The sequence below is a fragment of the Vidua macroura genome, chromosome 4 (assembly GCF_024509145.1).
Source record: "Vidua macroura isolate BioBank_ID:100142 chromosome 4, ASM2450914v1, whole genome shotgun sequence".
In the NCBI taxonomy this organism is placed as follows: domain Eukaryota; kingdom Metazoa; phylum Chordata; class Aves; order Passeriformes; family Viduidae; genus Vidua; species Vidua macroura.
The window spans coordinates 32,926,786-32,942,778 of NC_071574.1; the positions used below are offsets into that span (position 1 = coordinate 32,926,786).

Below are 15,993 nucleotides of genomic sequence, written 5' to 3' on the forward strand. Positions count from 1 at the left end.
TGATCTGACTAACAGGCATGGACAGGGCAGTTCACCTTTGCCTGTCATGAATCAGCTCCTCTGTGTGTGCTCTGCCTATGCTGCTTCTTAATCTTCATGCTTGGGTTCTTCTCTGTTCTGCTCTCTCTCCACCTTAAGTGCCTTTCTCAAGTCACCCCATTTGCCGTGTTTGTCTGGGTTTGTCACTCAAATACCTTAGTAATGTAATATTTTAATGTGCAAGGCTGAGGTCACAAGACAGGCTCCTGTGCAGGCTACAAGACAAAGTGTTCTGAGGCACTGAGAGGACGAGCTTATTAGTTCTGGCAACAGTGCTTGTGTCTTCCCCACATTGACTAGGGCAAGTGCAGGTGCATTTACCTGACCAGCAGCTGAAATGTCTGTGGTCAGTCAGCACAGTTCTCATAGTGGTGAGATTCATAGAATTGTACTGATAAACGGGCATGAGGGCTTTACACCACACTTGCTACTGTTAAAACTGAGTCACGATTCTGCTTCCATAGACTTTCCTGAAGTGAAACTTGAGCTGTGTGTGATGTAATTACTGAATCAGTATGGAGCTTTCTCTGCAGGTGCTCTCACTTTAGTGCAATACAGCTCAACTTTTCTATGCCAAGGTGCTGAGTGACATTTTAGATGTGCTAATGAAATCAGCTGTATTAAGTAGACAATTGACAATATTTATTTATTTTTCTAATAGAAGTGCTAGCAGTTGGAATTTGGTATTAACACCTTCAAATTAGAAATCTGAACACAGTAGTACTTAATTTTTTATAATGAAATTGGGAAGTTTCTTACAATAATAACTCAGCTTTTGTTTTCACTGAGTTTACCAATTTTTATGAAAGAGGCTTGAATGAACTCAGTGCTCTGAATTTCTGTGCAGAGTATTTGTACTGAATTCTGAATCTGGATGTTATCCAACACCTGAAATTGCTCAATTTTTGGGGTTGGATTTGTTAATGCACAGCTCCAGGAGTACAGAAAATCTGAGCAGAGTAAATTAGATAAAGTTTTTGAAGGAAACCCCAGAGAGAAGGTAGTACAAACTGTTGAATACATAGTTCTGAGCAAGTTATTATTATTATTTCACTGAATGTGGACTGTTTTACAGAATGTAATGTTATAATATTAAGACCATGTGGTCTGGAAAAGACAGTTATTGGAACTTTTTGAAATCTGCAATTCACAGAAATTAGTTTATGTTCAGACAAAATTTTGTTGTATCTATCTTTTTCTATGGGGGCACATGAGCTTGTCCAACTGTTGCTGGACAGTTGAGTGCTTGTGTCTTTCACATTTGCTTGCCTTTCCTTTCACATTCCCCCAAAATAACCTTTTAAAATCTTCACATTTAACACCCTGCTCTCTAACTTGCACTCTAAAATGGATTGTACTTTTTAGGACAAATTGTTCTATACGAAACGTCAAGAACCTTTTGTTTCTAAAATGTCCTGTCTTGTTTAACAGCTTGGGTTGAACAAGGTGGGTGGAGACCTATGAGGTGCTGTGAAGGAAGGTGCAGGTGCAAACAAGAAGAAATTTGGTGCAGAAACCACTTTACTCAGCTGTGGAGCAGCAGGGTTAGTCCATGCATAGGGAGGTTTGGTCTTGGTAGATGGCTCCAATGTTACAGGATGCTACTGCATTCTCCTGTTCTGTGCTGGAATTGGGTATTGGCTGGACATTTGTCATTTCCACAGTAGCATTGATAGAATAGTGTTGAAACGCTCTCAGTCATGTCTGTGTAAAGGTCAGTCAGTGATAGAACCAGCTCTGCTTACAGTAGTCTGTGTTAAGCTGTCACACCATGCAGGAATGGTTATGGAGGGCTAATCCTCAGCTGTGTCGAGAAGGCTGGAATAAAGAACAGGGATCTGGTGGCCACTTCACTTAGCAGACTACTGCAGTGACATGCATCTTAGCTCCTACTTGGTCTTGGCTTTTAGCCTGGAGGAAGGCTGCTCTCCTGTGTTAGCCACTTGAAACAGCTTCAGAAGTGCAACCTCTGCCATCTCAACTGTTAAAAGTGTTTCTAGATCACATCAAGTTAAAGAGTTGGAAAAATTAACCCTCTCTTCTTATAAAGGTGTTTGTGAGATTTGCCTGTGCATATAAATCATGCTTACAAAGCACTAAAATTATTTCAGACACAATTCTAACTTAGGGAGTGGGTAAGTAATGCCTAATGACTTTGGTACTTGGGAGACTTGGGGATATGTCAGTCACCTCCTGTGGACTAGATCACAGTAGCTGAGTTCAAAAAAGTTCAGGTACTAAATTTCTTGTGTTCAGAAGTTCTTGTAAGTTGTTTTACACACAGGGATGTATTTTTGAATGCTTTTGAATGGAGCTAGGGAAATAACGGATATTTGGAAATAGCCATTTCTGTTTGTCACTTTATCGTAGTACTTGGTGGAAATGCTGTAAAATGCTTATGTAGAGCTGGACTGGATAATGGGTGCAGGGATAGGTATGCAAAGAAGATGAAAATGCAAACAATGTATTTTGTAGTGAATGTGAATTTTTTGAAACAATCAGTCAATTCAATGAACCCATGTGCACGTTGATAATGCATCTGTCCAATTTCTTTATTTTTAAGCAAAATACGTCTGTGGAGTGCCAAAGATGACTTGAACCTATGAATTAAACTTTGTTTACTGCTTAAAGAAATAATTCTGTATTTGTATTGAAATGTGTTGGCATGTGAACTAGAAATTTGATTGAAATTTTATTTGATTTTGGCTTTTTGTTTGCATTACTGAAGCACTAAAAGTTGACTGTAGTCTTCATCAGAGTTGTATCCTTGGTCCCTGTTTTGACAGAAAGTGAAAATAAAGAGTTTTGTTTGTATTTAAAGGAAGTTGTCCTGAATCTGTAGATGGCTTCTAGTGAGTCTTGTCTGGTAGACTTCGCCTCAGGAGTAAATCGGGTCTGTTATAAAGGATTTTCTTCTACAGTGTTTTTCTGTGGAACACTAAAGGAGCTTGACCAATTTTTACCTTCTTGTGAGGAGGAAGGTTTCTAATTTGTCTAAATAATTGCTACATAGGATGGCTGACTGAAATTTGTTTGCATCTATCAATGTGCAAATCATTCTTACTGCAGGACAAGGATGCAACTGAATTTTCCGTGTGATTTTTACGTTTCTGCTCAAATGTTTCAGGATTGATGGACTGATACTTGGCAGCCAAATGCTAGCATGCTACTGGGTGCGGTCAGCCATAATTACGTACAAACCTGACTGGATAAACTTCTAAGTCTACTATAATACCAGTGTTTTTGAGAAAATGTTTGGGATCCTATGTGAGTAGTTTAGAGTGGTTGGCCTGCTTTAAGGAGGGGAGACTGTTTCATAACTTAATGACTATTTATACATGCAAAGTCCTACGCAACTGGTGGTAAACAGAACGTAAGTCTTTAGCATTGTGGCTTGCAGCAAGGTTGCCCATTCCAGTCAGCTGCAGGACTGTGGTTTGTTTGGTTGGTTTTGTGTGTAGTCTTTTTCATTGAGAAGGTGTATGGTATGAGTGATTTAATTGTCATGATCTTCTGCACATGGTCCCAAGGTGTGGTTCCTCCTTCCCTTTCCAGTGAAACTTGAAAATAAATCTGTGTAAGCCTTCAAGATTCAGTTCTAGTTACTAGAAAGCTGCTTTCTGTCTATCTACAAGAGAGAGTTAAGGAAAGTGTTTTGGATGGAATAGACAAATTATCATAACAACAACAAGAGGAGCAGAACGTATTTTTGGCTATAACTAGTGAAAAATGCCGGAGCTGACGTTATATCCGTCCATATTATCATTTCATTCAATCTAAGTCAGGATTTCCTGGCATTCATCTAGACCGAGGCAATGGATTTTGCTGTTCATGCTGTAGCAACTTTTGGGTGATCAAGCATGGCTACTTGTGTATGTGTTCTTTCCCATATTCTTGCCAGTTGGGTAAATCAGTACTTTCTCATAAATATTCAACTTAGGTTTTCTTCCTTCTCTTTGTGTTTTTTGCAGAGTAACTTTTCAGCTGCAATCTCTGTTTTAGAAGGATCAAAACACATCTTGTTCTTACAACAGTTTAACATAACCATTTACAGAGGTCTTACCAATACTGTGTTAGCTAGTCAAAAAAACTGGGCTGCTTCAGCTCTCAGCACTGTTAGAGAGCCACATGTGATATCTTTTCATAGGATAGGAATTTAGGAGGTAAATATTAATTTCTTTTTAAGTGAAGTAATACTGCTGGGTTTGTGCTTTTGGGTTAGATGAAACTCACCCCTTCTTGAAGCAATTTCCCTTGGAAGAGGGCCATGGGGTCCTTGGATAGCACTTGCCTCTAGCCCTCCTTGAGCATGTTCTTTTGTACAGTGGGAGTGCGTGTTCAGAACAATGATGAGAAATGGGGATTTGCAATCTTTCTGCGCCCCTGGAGAGAGTACCCTAAACTTCTGTCTGTAAAGCTTGAGAAAGTGCCACATCGACTGCACTTCACAAAGCCCTCTTGTGAATGTAGCCTTTTCATAGTAGAAGTGGAGGAAATTTCTAAAGAAATGGTTGCTGTTGCGGGTGTTTTTGGCTACTGGGAGTGAAGGTATTTGTGTGTGTTATAGCAGAAAAAATACTTTCCATTTAGCTAGAAAAAACTGGGGGGAATGTTAAACACCAGGCATTGTTTAGCTCTCTGTATTTATGTATTTACTTACGTCCAATAAATAACATTTTTTCTTAGTAATTTTTTTTCATATTCTGAAATTAATCCTTTGAAGAGATGTTTGAAAGCTGTATACACAATCTTCCTTAAATAAAAATAATAAAATATAGAATATAGGGCTTTATAGAGGAGGGAGAAGGAACAGGAAAGAGCAGGCAACCAAACCCATGCCTCAGGATACTAGCCCTAAGGTGTGGCGATGTCTGTCTTGGCCTGCTCACTTATGTAGGAGATACTAAGGTCTGAGATCTGTCAGTACTTTTATACAGCATTGCAATGGAATAAGAGCTAGTACAGTGTTATAAATACCAGATTCTGCCTTGCATTGTTGCTCAAAATTCTCCTTTGGACAGATGTACAATGTGTAGTTCTTCCTTGTGCTCAAGAGAAGGTGGGGAAAGGCAGAGGCAGGATAAAGGATTTCTCTTAATCTCATTTTCTGGCAGAGGCAGTTCCCAGACGTGCCTTGGCAGTGTCTGTATTTAGTAGCTGTGTTCCTGGCCGCTGGCCCAGTCACATGGCGCCACTGGAACAAGTGACACGGGAATGATGCATTAGCTGAGACCCAGTGCTGCGTGCCGGAGGAGGTGGGGTGGCCTGGCCGGCCCGGCCGCCTGTGCCTGGCCACACAGCAGAGACGCCGGACCCAGCACTGCTTGCTCCCGGATGGCCGCTGCTGTTTGGCTCCAGTGAAAGCTGGAAGTTGGTTATTGCAGGTGCCTTGAAAAAATAAACAGGGAAAGGAGCAGAGTCAAATCCTAGAGAGTGTTAAATCACAAGCAAATTTTCATTTTTTTTGAAATGATAAAGATCATCACTCCGAAACAGCTACTGCAAAATACTTGACTTACTTCGGGTCAGCTGAGCTCTCCTGACTGTTGGAAGCTATAGAGATGACAGCAGAAAGGGGGATGGAAAGGGGAAAGTTGTTTTAAACTAAGCATGGCTTTCTGTATGGAGAAAAGAACTAGGTGGTGCTAACTAAGGTGCTAACCTTAATGCAGACTTTACCTTCCTTTGTTTAAAGACCTAGTTTAACAAAAAACACACTTTTCTTAATGGTAAAACACAATTAAATGCATGCCTTTTTTCATGCAATTACAAGCATTTAGCTCTTCTCTTTGCTAATGAGGAATTCCACTTCTGGAGCTAGCAACTGAGAGTGCTGTCTCTGTGCTATTTGTGGTCCTCCTTCAAACAATGTACTTGCTGGGTGTTTTCTTTAATTAGGGTTTTGTTTTATTGTGGGTTTTATTTTTTTATTTCTACGTTATTACTGAGATACTCTATGAAAGCTAACTCCCAAACTTCAGACTTGTAGATAAGCCAGTGAGCAGTGATTCCTGATAACTTAGAGAAGTTGAGTTGACGCACTGCTTTAATGGGCTGCTCTTTATGTTTATGGAAAGCTGATGTGTGCACTTTATGGTGACTCCAACTTGCGTAGATCTATTTGTTAACCTCTATTAGCAGTGTGTGTGTCTTGTCATTTGTTGTGCATGTTTGTGATGATATTGCTTTGTAGCAACACAGATGATGAAAAAATGCTTCCAGCCTTACAAAAATCCAGTATATTGTCCTTTCCTAAGCAGGGAATCTGTGGAATTCTAGATTTTCAAAGAACAAATATATCCAATACTGTTTTGGATTTCATAGAGGAACATACAGAATTATTCTAAAAAAAAAGGGACCCTTCTGTACAGTGATTTGATACCTAGAACTTTGTTTCTCCACCTGAACTTTTTCTTCAGGAAAATCTGTCTTGAGAAAGAGCAGTGCTCCAAATAATACCTTCCTTCACTTGTTGCGTGACTAATCTGCAATGTATCCCGCCTAACTTGTGTGAAACTAGTAACTATGTATCATGCTTGAACAAGGTAGTTCATCTCAGGTTAATAGAGCTTTGCCATATTAGGACTACTTTAAATCATTGTGGAAAAGGAATGTGGTGTGGCATCAGCACAACTCTTCCATATCTGAGGTTTTAGAAAGAGAAGAAACAATGCAGGGTAAATGAGGCAAATTAGGAGGGAGGATGGGAACCTGTCTTCCCCATAAGCTATTCAATGGACTAAAAAAGGGAAAATCATCATTAAGCAATCCAAAAGAGATTCGACTTTATCATTAAATATGTGTTTTGGCACTAATCCTGAGTGTCTGGGTCTAGGCATTTTTTGTGTATCTAATTTTGCTAAGTGTTTGTTTTGCAAAAAGAAATGCTCACTGAAACAGCAGGTGTGATTCAAACTTTTTTCCTAAGCTTCTGTAGCCACTTCTAAAAGCTGTTTGGAAAATAAAACCTTGCATGGGTCTCTGAGAATATTCTCTTAGATTTGAAAACAGTGCTTAAGTTTTAGTGGACAACTGTAACTTATACAGAAAATTATTCTTAAACTACACTGCATACATTTATTTCCTCTTTCCCCCACCCCAAATTTTCTTGCTAAAGTATTACCTTGAGTCAAAATCATTTAGGCAGTTGTCTTGCAGTGAAGATGAAGGACAGGAAAAGACCTACAAACAGAGCAGGTGACATGCTGTCACATAGCCTAGAAAAAGAGTGATTAAATTCAGCTTCACAGAGGATTCTATCTGCAGAGCAGGACACTTTCTTCCATTTTCTGTGTTATCTACTTTATGGACTGTGTGTGTTTTCCATGTGTGGATTTATGTATTATTTTGTTGTTGTTTAGAAACTGTTGTGTGGATTTGCAGTGTTAATTCTTCAGGTACTTTAGGATTTATATTATTCTACAGATGATTGCATTTACATATGAGGTAGTGTTGTGAAGCACATCTATTTAGTGAGCTTACAGGAGTTCCTTGTTCTAATCCCTGATGGGAATTTGATAGTTTGATGAATGTTCCAGAAGTGTTTGGTTTGTTTGAGGAAAGGGTAGTACAGGAGTGAAAGCTATGATTTCCTCATCTTAGTCAAAGTGTCTTATTTCATTTCTTTCATTTGTGCTTCAAAGATGACTGGTAACACTGGTGTTTAAAGTAGTCTTCCTCAATGAGGTGAGGACTAGATTTGTCTTCTCCTAGATTATTTAAGTCACTTGAGAACAGGCCAAAGATTTCACTTGTTTGCCATTCTTGGAAGGAGGAGTGATTGGGATCCAGTACTTGTTGCTTCTCTGGGGATTGAAGTGGAGCTGGTTTTTTTATTGCTATAGGTTTCCCTCAGCAACAGAGCAAGCTGTCCAACCTAACCTTGCTCTAGTTTTTTGCTTCACTTCTGTCCAGTTTTTAGAGGTTGGGGTTAACTGTGATTACAAAATCATTTTAAGGGTGCTGTGCTATTTAGCAGGTTGCACGTAGCACTGGGTTTTGAAATCCTGCTTCGAACTCTACTGCTGGTCTGGTTGACTATTAACGAAGTTATTTTCCCTTTTTAACCTGGAAGGGAAATTGCAGTAGGCCTGTTATCTTATAAAACGTCCAAAATTTTACTGATGAGGAGAAAGCCCGTTGTAATTCATGAGAGATATGACTTATGAGCAGATATGTCTGGATAACTTATTTTAAAGCAAAGATGGGGAAGAGGACTTTGTTCTGCAGTAGAATTACCAGAGCCTAACAGAACATTCTGTGTGCAGTTTTGGACACTGCAATACAAGAAAGATATTTAAGCTATCAGAGAGTGCCCAAAGGAGGGCAAAAAAGATGATGGAGGGCCTTGTGGAAAAGCTGTATGAGGAATGGCTGAGGCCACTCAGTTTGTTGAGCTTGAAGAACAGGAAGGAGACTGAGAGGAGACCTCATCACAGTTACAACTTCATCATGAGGGGAAGAGGAGGGGCAGGCACTGATCTCTTCTCCGTGGTGACCAGTGACAGGACCCAAGGGAATGGCCTGAAGTTGTGCTGAGGAGGTTTAGGTGGCATATTGGAAAAAAGTTACTCACCTAGAGGGTGTTTGGGCACTTAAACAGACTCCCCAGGGAAGTGGTCACAGCACCAGTCCCTGACAGAGTTCAAGAATCGTTTGGACAGCACTTAAGGGCATTAAGTGTGACTCTTGGGGATGCTCCTGTGCAGGCCCAGGAGTTGGAGTCAGTGATGTTCTCTCTTGTGTGATCTGATTTTTCTATTCAAAAACTTAAATTTACTTGGAAGTATTTTATTAGATATTTTTGTCATCAGTGCTGTCATTGAATTATTTTAAGAGGCACATGACTGTAAATTCTCATCAAGCAACTTGAAGTCTGCAACAAACCTTTTCTCTTTGTTTTCCTTCATACTTTTCAAAAAAGCTTTTCAAAGTACTAGTGTCAAGTTCTTGTCCAAGCATAAGTAGTATTTGTCCTTAGAAATAAAGTCATTACAGTGCAGAATATCTAGCATGTTTCTTGGTGTTCGTAGTTGGGTTTTTTAAACTGATAACCATATGGCAATGATGACAGATTCTTACTTGCTCCTAAGCTATATGAGGTTGCTAGGGGTTGTCAGATGACACTTGCTCACATGAGAGCCATTAACAGGGTGTTGTAGCCAGTGTTAGAACAACCTTGCAACTAAGGGCGAGTCACTGCAAAAGCAACTCTGCTTTTTTTTTTTTTTTTTTTTTTTAAAGAGGCCATATGGTTCAGTCTTGTGACTACATAATTGCCAGCTACCTAAATCACATACCAGGAAACAAACATAGCTAAAGTCAATATTAGCTGTTGTATCTGCTACAGCTTTGCACCAGGCTTAGAAGGAAAACCTCTGACAGCAGCAAGAGCAAGTCCACGATGGCTTCTGAAACCTGAAAGTCATGTCTGTTCTGTTTGGAATAATTGCAGGAGTACATTAGCTACAGCTGTCCTTTTGTATTAATGGCTTATAGAATATATGAAGATTGCTTTACCCTTTTTTCCCCCAACTGGAAATTCAACAGAGTGTCTTCCTTTAAAGGGAAGAAAGCTGATGGTAAATTACCATTGTTAATGGTTGATCGATAGTGAAGAAACTTGCTTGAGGCTGTTTCTCTTCAGCAGGTATTTCGTTTCTTTGAGGGAGCTTTACAAGAGGATTTGTAGCTAAGAAAATGTGTGGGGGTACACCAAAAACTGCAAATGGCACTGGGGGACAAATAGAAAGAACAAGAAACAACAATGATGTACGGCTTGGAAATAATGGCTCTTGTACCAAATTGGATGAAAGAATTAGAAAGTCTTTGAGAGACGAAAGTGTCAGCTGTGCCAACAAAGTGACTAGACTGCTGCAAAACAGGTATGCACGTAACTTTTTTGGTGTATATGATTTTTGACAAAGAAAGGACATTTTAATGTGACACTAGATTTATAATCATGTGCCTAAAAGGTTATTTTGTAAATAACTGAGAAAGTTCTGTTAAAAGCTTATTTTTGATGATGATGCTGACTGAAACTCCTGAAAGTCTTTCCTGTTTGAAACTGAACCGTCATTCTTGACTCTGATCTCTAAGATTTATGTATATGCAAACTGAGGCATAAAGGGTAATTGCTTTTCTTCTCAGTTAAGGTTAAATAATCTTACATTTGCTTTCTAGTTCCCTAATTAGTTTCCCCTCTTTTACTTTTTTTGCCACCTCCTGTGTTAGTGGGTCAAGTACTAACAGTGTGTGGAGCTGACAGGAGAGAATACTGTGAAGTGGGGGAACCCTCTGTGAAGAGAGGGGAACCCTCTGCTTTTCTTGTAAATTACCTCTAATTCAAGCATAACATCAGAGTAATCTGAAGTGGGAATGATATTTATTTAACTTTTGTGTTGTCCTTCTCAGACATGTGCCAACGTGTCTCCAGTGTCTGACTCTTTATAGGTATATAGCTGTGTTGAAAATATGGTTCAAGGTGCCTTTTTCCAAATTCTAGCACCCAAGTGTTTTAGAATTAGTATTCTACATTCAGGATTGCTGGCCTAAGAAGCAGAAAAATATAGATAAATATACATAGATGTTTCAGTCTGGTTCTCTAGCCTGTAGATGTTGCACTGAAGGAGTGAGGGGTTAGTCACTTTCAAAAACAGTTTTAGGTCAGCTGAAGTAGTTTTTGAATATAAATGAATAGGTCACTCTTCAGTTATTGCATGCATGCTGATAATTATAAAGGTGAAGAAAAGCTTTCTTTGTAAACATTAGAGTTTAGAGATCTGTATTAACTGAAAGTATTTATTCACGTCAGAATGAGGAAAATTTTTTGTGAATTTTTTCCCGGAACAAACAAGTTTGCTTTCCCCTAAGTAAGAGAGATCTTGCCTCCATGTCTTAAAACTGTAATTGAAGAAATGTTGAAAAAGCCAAAGGAAAGTAGCATGTGTAGGAGAAAATAAAGCAAGCTTAAGCTTCTCTGGGGGCAAAGCTTTTCAGGATATCAGTAAGCTGTTCCAAACTTGTGGTTTCCTTTCAAAAAATTAAAAAAAAAAAAAATCCATAGCATTTTCGTATCTGTAGTAGACCTGGTTCTGCTGTCATATGAACACAGCTTGATTTGGTTTATTTATTTTGACTTGAAGATAGTGTTTGTTAGTTCTAGCATCTTCCACATATGGTAAAGATACAATCTGAAGGTGAGGCTGGGTAAGCTGACCTGCTCAAACAGACTGATGGTGTTGAAGGAGCCACTTCTTCATTTGTTTTTTGGCATCATGCTCTTGTCCTTTTTCCCCTTGTCCTGTCCTTGGTCTTTTAAGTTCTTTTGGAACTCGCTCCCCTTAGGGAGTCGGCTCACTAAGCAGACAGAGAACTGACTTGGGAACAAGAAAACTCAATTAACATCCCAACTAGCCTCAGTACTTACTTGGAATGGATCACAAACATTTTCTTTGTGCCCTTTCCTAAAGGTATGTAGTTCCATGGTGAGTGAGTGAGTTAGTCTAAGTCATGCTGCCACCAAGAGGTGCAGGTTCCACTGCCTTCTACTTCTTCCTTTCTCCAGCCATGTTTCCGATCCACTTTCATGTGCTTGGATAGACTTCTGTTGCTGCACAGAATTCAGTTTACGGAGAGTCCAACAGTTAGCAGAGCAGACACAAGTAACAGGGTCGCATAGTTACAAAAAGGGGTGAAAAGATTTGTGAGGCTCTTACTTCTGTGGTCAAATAAGAAAACATGTTTAGTCAGAACAGCCACATTTAACCTGAAATGTGAACGTATACACAAGATCATACTAATTTAGTTCATTCCGCTGATTTTTAAGAATATGCAGGACCTGGCATTGCTAAATAAGCCATAAGCTGATATAGAGATAAGGAAGTAACATTTTGGGGTTTTGGTTTTTATGCATGTGAAAACAGAGCTGACCAATGGGTCTGTGTACTGTCTGTATTCTTCAACACTCTGCTTTTAGGAGATGATTGAACACTCCTGCTGTCCATGTTTTGGGGGAACTGTGTTGCATAACCTCTCTTAAACAATAAAGGGTGGAAGTACTGTAAGCAGTACTCATCAGCTTTTGTGATGGGCATAAACATCCCGGTCATCTGACTAGTCTTGGGCCTGCTGCTGGATTCCATGTGGAAGTAATGACACTACATGGACTTGTATGCCTGTGTAAATTGCCTATAGATATGCTTGATATTATCAAATGAGGATCTCTTCTGTAATGGGTAGGTCTGCTGCAGGAAATGTATTTGTAAGCAATGGCATCATTAAAACATAAGTTCGATATTTGGTTCAAACTGTAGGAAGCGTTATCTGAAATTATTTCCCTAGATTTGGTTTACTAGTCACATGAAGCTCTGTATAATAGATTTTGTGTAATTGCTTAGCTTGTTGATGTCTGGTACTAAAGAATCTGTAGTTCTGGCAGATTGCAGCAGTCTTTGGTTCTAGCATGTTGTGTGGAAAAGGCTGTTAAGTTGGCTTCTACTTTAATATAAAATCCAGTTCATGCCTTATACAGAAGTCAGCACTGTGTGAACAACATGAGGTTTGCTTTAGTGCATAATAAAGGAATTTATTTGTTCATAAGGAAACCAGAATTCATGCAACCCTGCATCAGTGGACAGATGCAGGGCAAAATTGGCTTAATCTGTGTCTGAAATGAATCTTAGTTTAGACTTGCAAGCCTGTGGTAATCTTAGTTTAGACTTGCAAGCCTGTGGTCTGAAGTATGGATGCTGCTGTGCCAGTCGTGGAGATAAATAAGGCTTTGCTTTTGCAAAGAATTTAAGCTAAAGTCATAGAGATGTGCCTTTTCTTTGTTGTTAAAGGAAGGAAAGACCTGCAGCCTTTTTAAGAAAATAGCATATTTACTTCAGGTTGTCTGTTGCAGCAAGTAAGTAGTAAATAGATAGCTGTGTAACTGAAGAGATGTTGGGATATCTGGTACTGAAGAGTATCAGATTCATGTGGCAGACTAGGATGAAGTGTATTGATGGCTCTGACTTCTCTTACATTCAGTATAACTGGATTTTCTAATAGCATTGCACAGGCAGTGGGCTGAGAAACTAGTAACAGACTTCTTACACAGATGGTGTAGTTGCAGCTCTCTGTGTAAGCAAGGTGTGTAGGATCTCTCTTGGGCAACTATCAGCAACGGTATCGGGTCTGGTCTCATGCAGGTCAACGTAATGCTGTGACTGCCTTTGAAAGGGAAGGCTTGAAAAGAAATCTTCCTGGCACTCTCAGCAATTCTGGAGGCAACATGTTACATAGACATCAAGAAGTTTCCTCACTGTGGATAGCAAAACAGCCTTTAGCATTGTTCCATGATGGGAAACCTTGTATATTACATACATACAGCATACTTGTATTAGAGTACCTTACAGTAGAGATGGGTATCTGGCTTATTCTGTCCCAAGATGTTTAAAAATAGACCTTCAGATCGAGGTCTTTCAGGTTTGAAAAAGATGCCTATTTAGGCTTATTTTTTTTAGCTACATAGAGCACAAAGAAGAAATTAAGCTGGCTTTATTTAAAATTATTTTAAAATCACAAATCTGCAAGTGTACTCCTAAAGCAATTGTACTGACTCTAGCAGGATTTGATAGTGTTTAACTCACTGTTATGGATGTTGACAGAGCATGGAATAAAAGAAATAGCTTCATAAATTCTTGTCTTTTATCTGTACAGTGATTTTTATGCTCTTCTCTCCATTATCTGCCTTCCATTTCTGTAAAGCACAGTTTGGGGAAATTCCTAAATGAAACCTTCTTTTGGGTAGAAGATCAGTGTGGCCTTGACAGAAGTTTGTTATGCAGTTTGCTAAACCAACAACTATTAATAACAGTTGTACTCTTACCCCCCAGGTGCAGTCCATCCAGGTCAGGGCTGGGGCAGTGTGACTGAGCATCAGTGCTCTGTGGCACTGCTTTATGCACTAGTAGGTTTTTTCCATTGATTTCAGCTTGTCAGCTACATAACCTGAAAAGTGTTTTCTGTAGTTGAAGTTGAGGCCAAGCAAATCTCCATGCTCTTACGTGCAGACTGACTCCTTTTGGAATTAGAAAATTAGGTTTCTTGTAATTGCCACAATGATCACAGTTTGGCTCCTCAGCCCCTGTGGTTGTGCAGCGAGGCTGGTCATGTGCCATGTTGTATCTCTGGAGAATGGGCAGATTCTGGCTTGAGAGAATTGTTTTGCTTCAGGTTGAAGTTCAAGTATCTTGGTTTCCTGTAGTAAATTATTTTCAATGGAGCTGGACATCAAGTCTCAGTAATTGATGGCTGCTCTGTAACCCTTGAAATATCTCAGAAAAGGGGGAAGAAGAATGGAACAACATAAATCTTGTCTATCAGTTGCAAGACTTAAACTTTGGGAAAATCTTAACTTACATTGTCAGGAATAGGTCAAAAGGAATTAGGTTTGTGTTTTTTAGAGAAGGAAGAGAGAGGGTGTAAGCCTTGTGCTTTTGAAAGGCTGCAGTAGAGAGGATGGTAATCCTTACTGCCCCTGGGAATATTGCATAAAATAGTACGCTTACTTTATAATAAGGAAGATCCAGGCTGTGTACAGAGAAGAGAGTAATAGTAGTAAGGCCTGGAGCAGATTGCTGAGACTAAGTTTTGTGTTCTCTTTCTGGAAAATTTTGGAAGAAGGTTGGATGAAAATTGGTCTGGCTGTGCCTGCCTTTTTCAGTGCCATTGAGCTTAGACACTCCTTGGAGTTCCTTTTCCCTTGGAGCTATGTGATTTGCAGCCTAGATTCTGTAAATGTTAAGTAAAACATGTATTTGTCTAATACCTGTTTCTTCACATAAATGAACCAGCGAAGTAAACACACTATTTTAATATTTCATGTTTCTAATCTGTAGCTGGTCTTCTTCGGAGTTCGACTTGAATGAAATCCGCCTGATAGTTTACCAAGACTGTGAGAGGAGAGGCAGACAGGTCTTATTTGATTCCAAAGCAGTCCGCAAAATTGATGAAGCTGTGGTTCAGGTATGAAATTTTAATTTTACTGTTGTCCTACTGCTCTTTTGTTTTCCTTTCCAAAAGCAGTTCTTTTAGTAGGACAGTGTCATCTTCTTAGTCTTGTGATCTTTCACTGTGATAGCTGCAACAAGCATCATTACAGCAAGCCTATGAACATATCTGGTATTTTATATTTATAATATAAATATGGTATTCAAACATAACAATCCAGATTTGCTTTCAGGCAGAGAAATCTATTTACCTTTGAAATGAGTATTTCTTCAGCCTTTCTAATGTTGACTGGGTTTGCTTTTTGTTGTTAGCTCTGGCTGTGCAATCCATTTCGGTGATGTTCACCATGTGTCTGAAGGTGCTTTTTTCCTCTGGTGTTTGGAGTAGTAAAGCTGTTGTCTTTATGTGAATTAAAACAACTTCACTAGCTAACCACATTGTATGGTGTAAGCTTGACACGTGGCGGTGTATATGACCATGTAAGTTTTGGTGACACATAGAAGAAGAGCAGATGCTGTCAAGATATAAATTCTTTTTCTTCTCTCCAAATACACAAATTGTGGAGTAAAGCTTTTAGGAAACTTAGGTCGTTTTAAACTCAGTAAACTAACAGTGTTTCCTGTTTTGTGATGGTTTTGCTTGTTTTTTTTTTTTTCCTACTGCCTCTGTTTTTCTTCCACATTAAATTATTTCAAATTTTTGTTTGTTTTGAAGTGGTTTTTTTAGAACCAGCAGCTTCAGCTTGTTCGACTAACATGGTTTATTGCAGAGATATATACACACCTGTATAAGCCATAAAAGAACAGTCACAACTTGCAGAACTTAGTTATGAAGATGCTTAGAAAGCAGCAATCTCTATTTCAGTCACACTGTAAATATGCCATTGTGCTGAATCAATAATACTGATGAGCATCATCAGCTGATGTCTGATCATCTACTTAAGAGCGTAAATGGGTC

General features: G+C 39.1%; 1 protein-coding gene across 2 annotated transcripts in view; it reads left to right on the forward strand.

Moving 5' to 3' along the window:
• Positions 1–15,993, forward strand: part of FNIP2 (folliculin interacting protein 2) — a 50,463-nt gene that overhangs the window by 7,437 nt on the left and 27,033 nt on the right. Inside the window, exons 1-2 of one of the 2 annotated variants that reach the window (XM_053975804.1) lie at positions 9,739–9,923; positions 14,925–15,051. In XM_053975804.1, coding sequence (XP_053831779.1) covers positions 9,739–9,923; positions 14,925–15,051 — 312 coding nt within the window. Of the gene's footprint in view, positions 1–9,738; positions 9,924–14,924; positions 15,052–15,993 lie in introns of those variants that run through there. The other variant, XM_053975805.1, reaches the window with a different exon arrangement.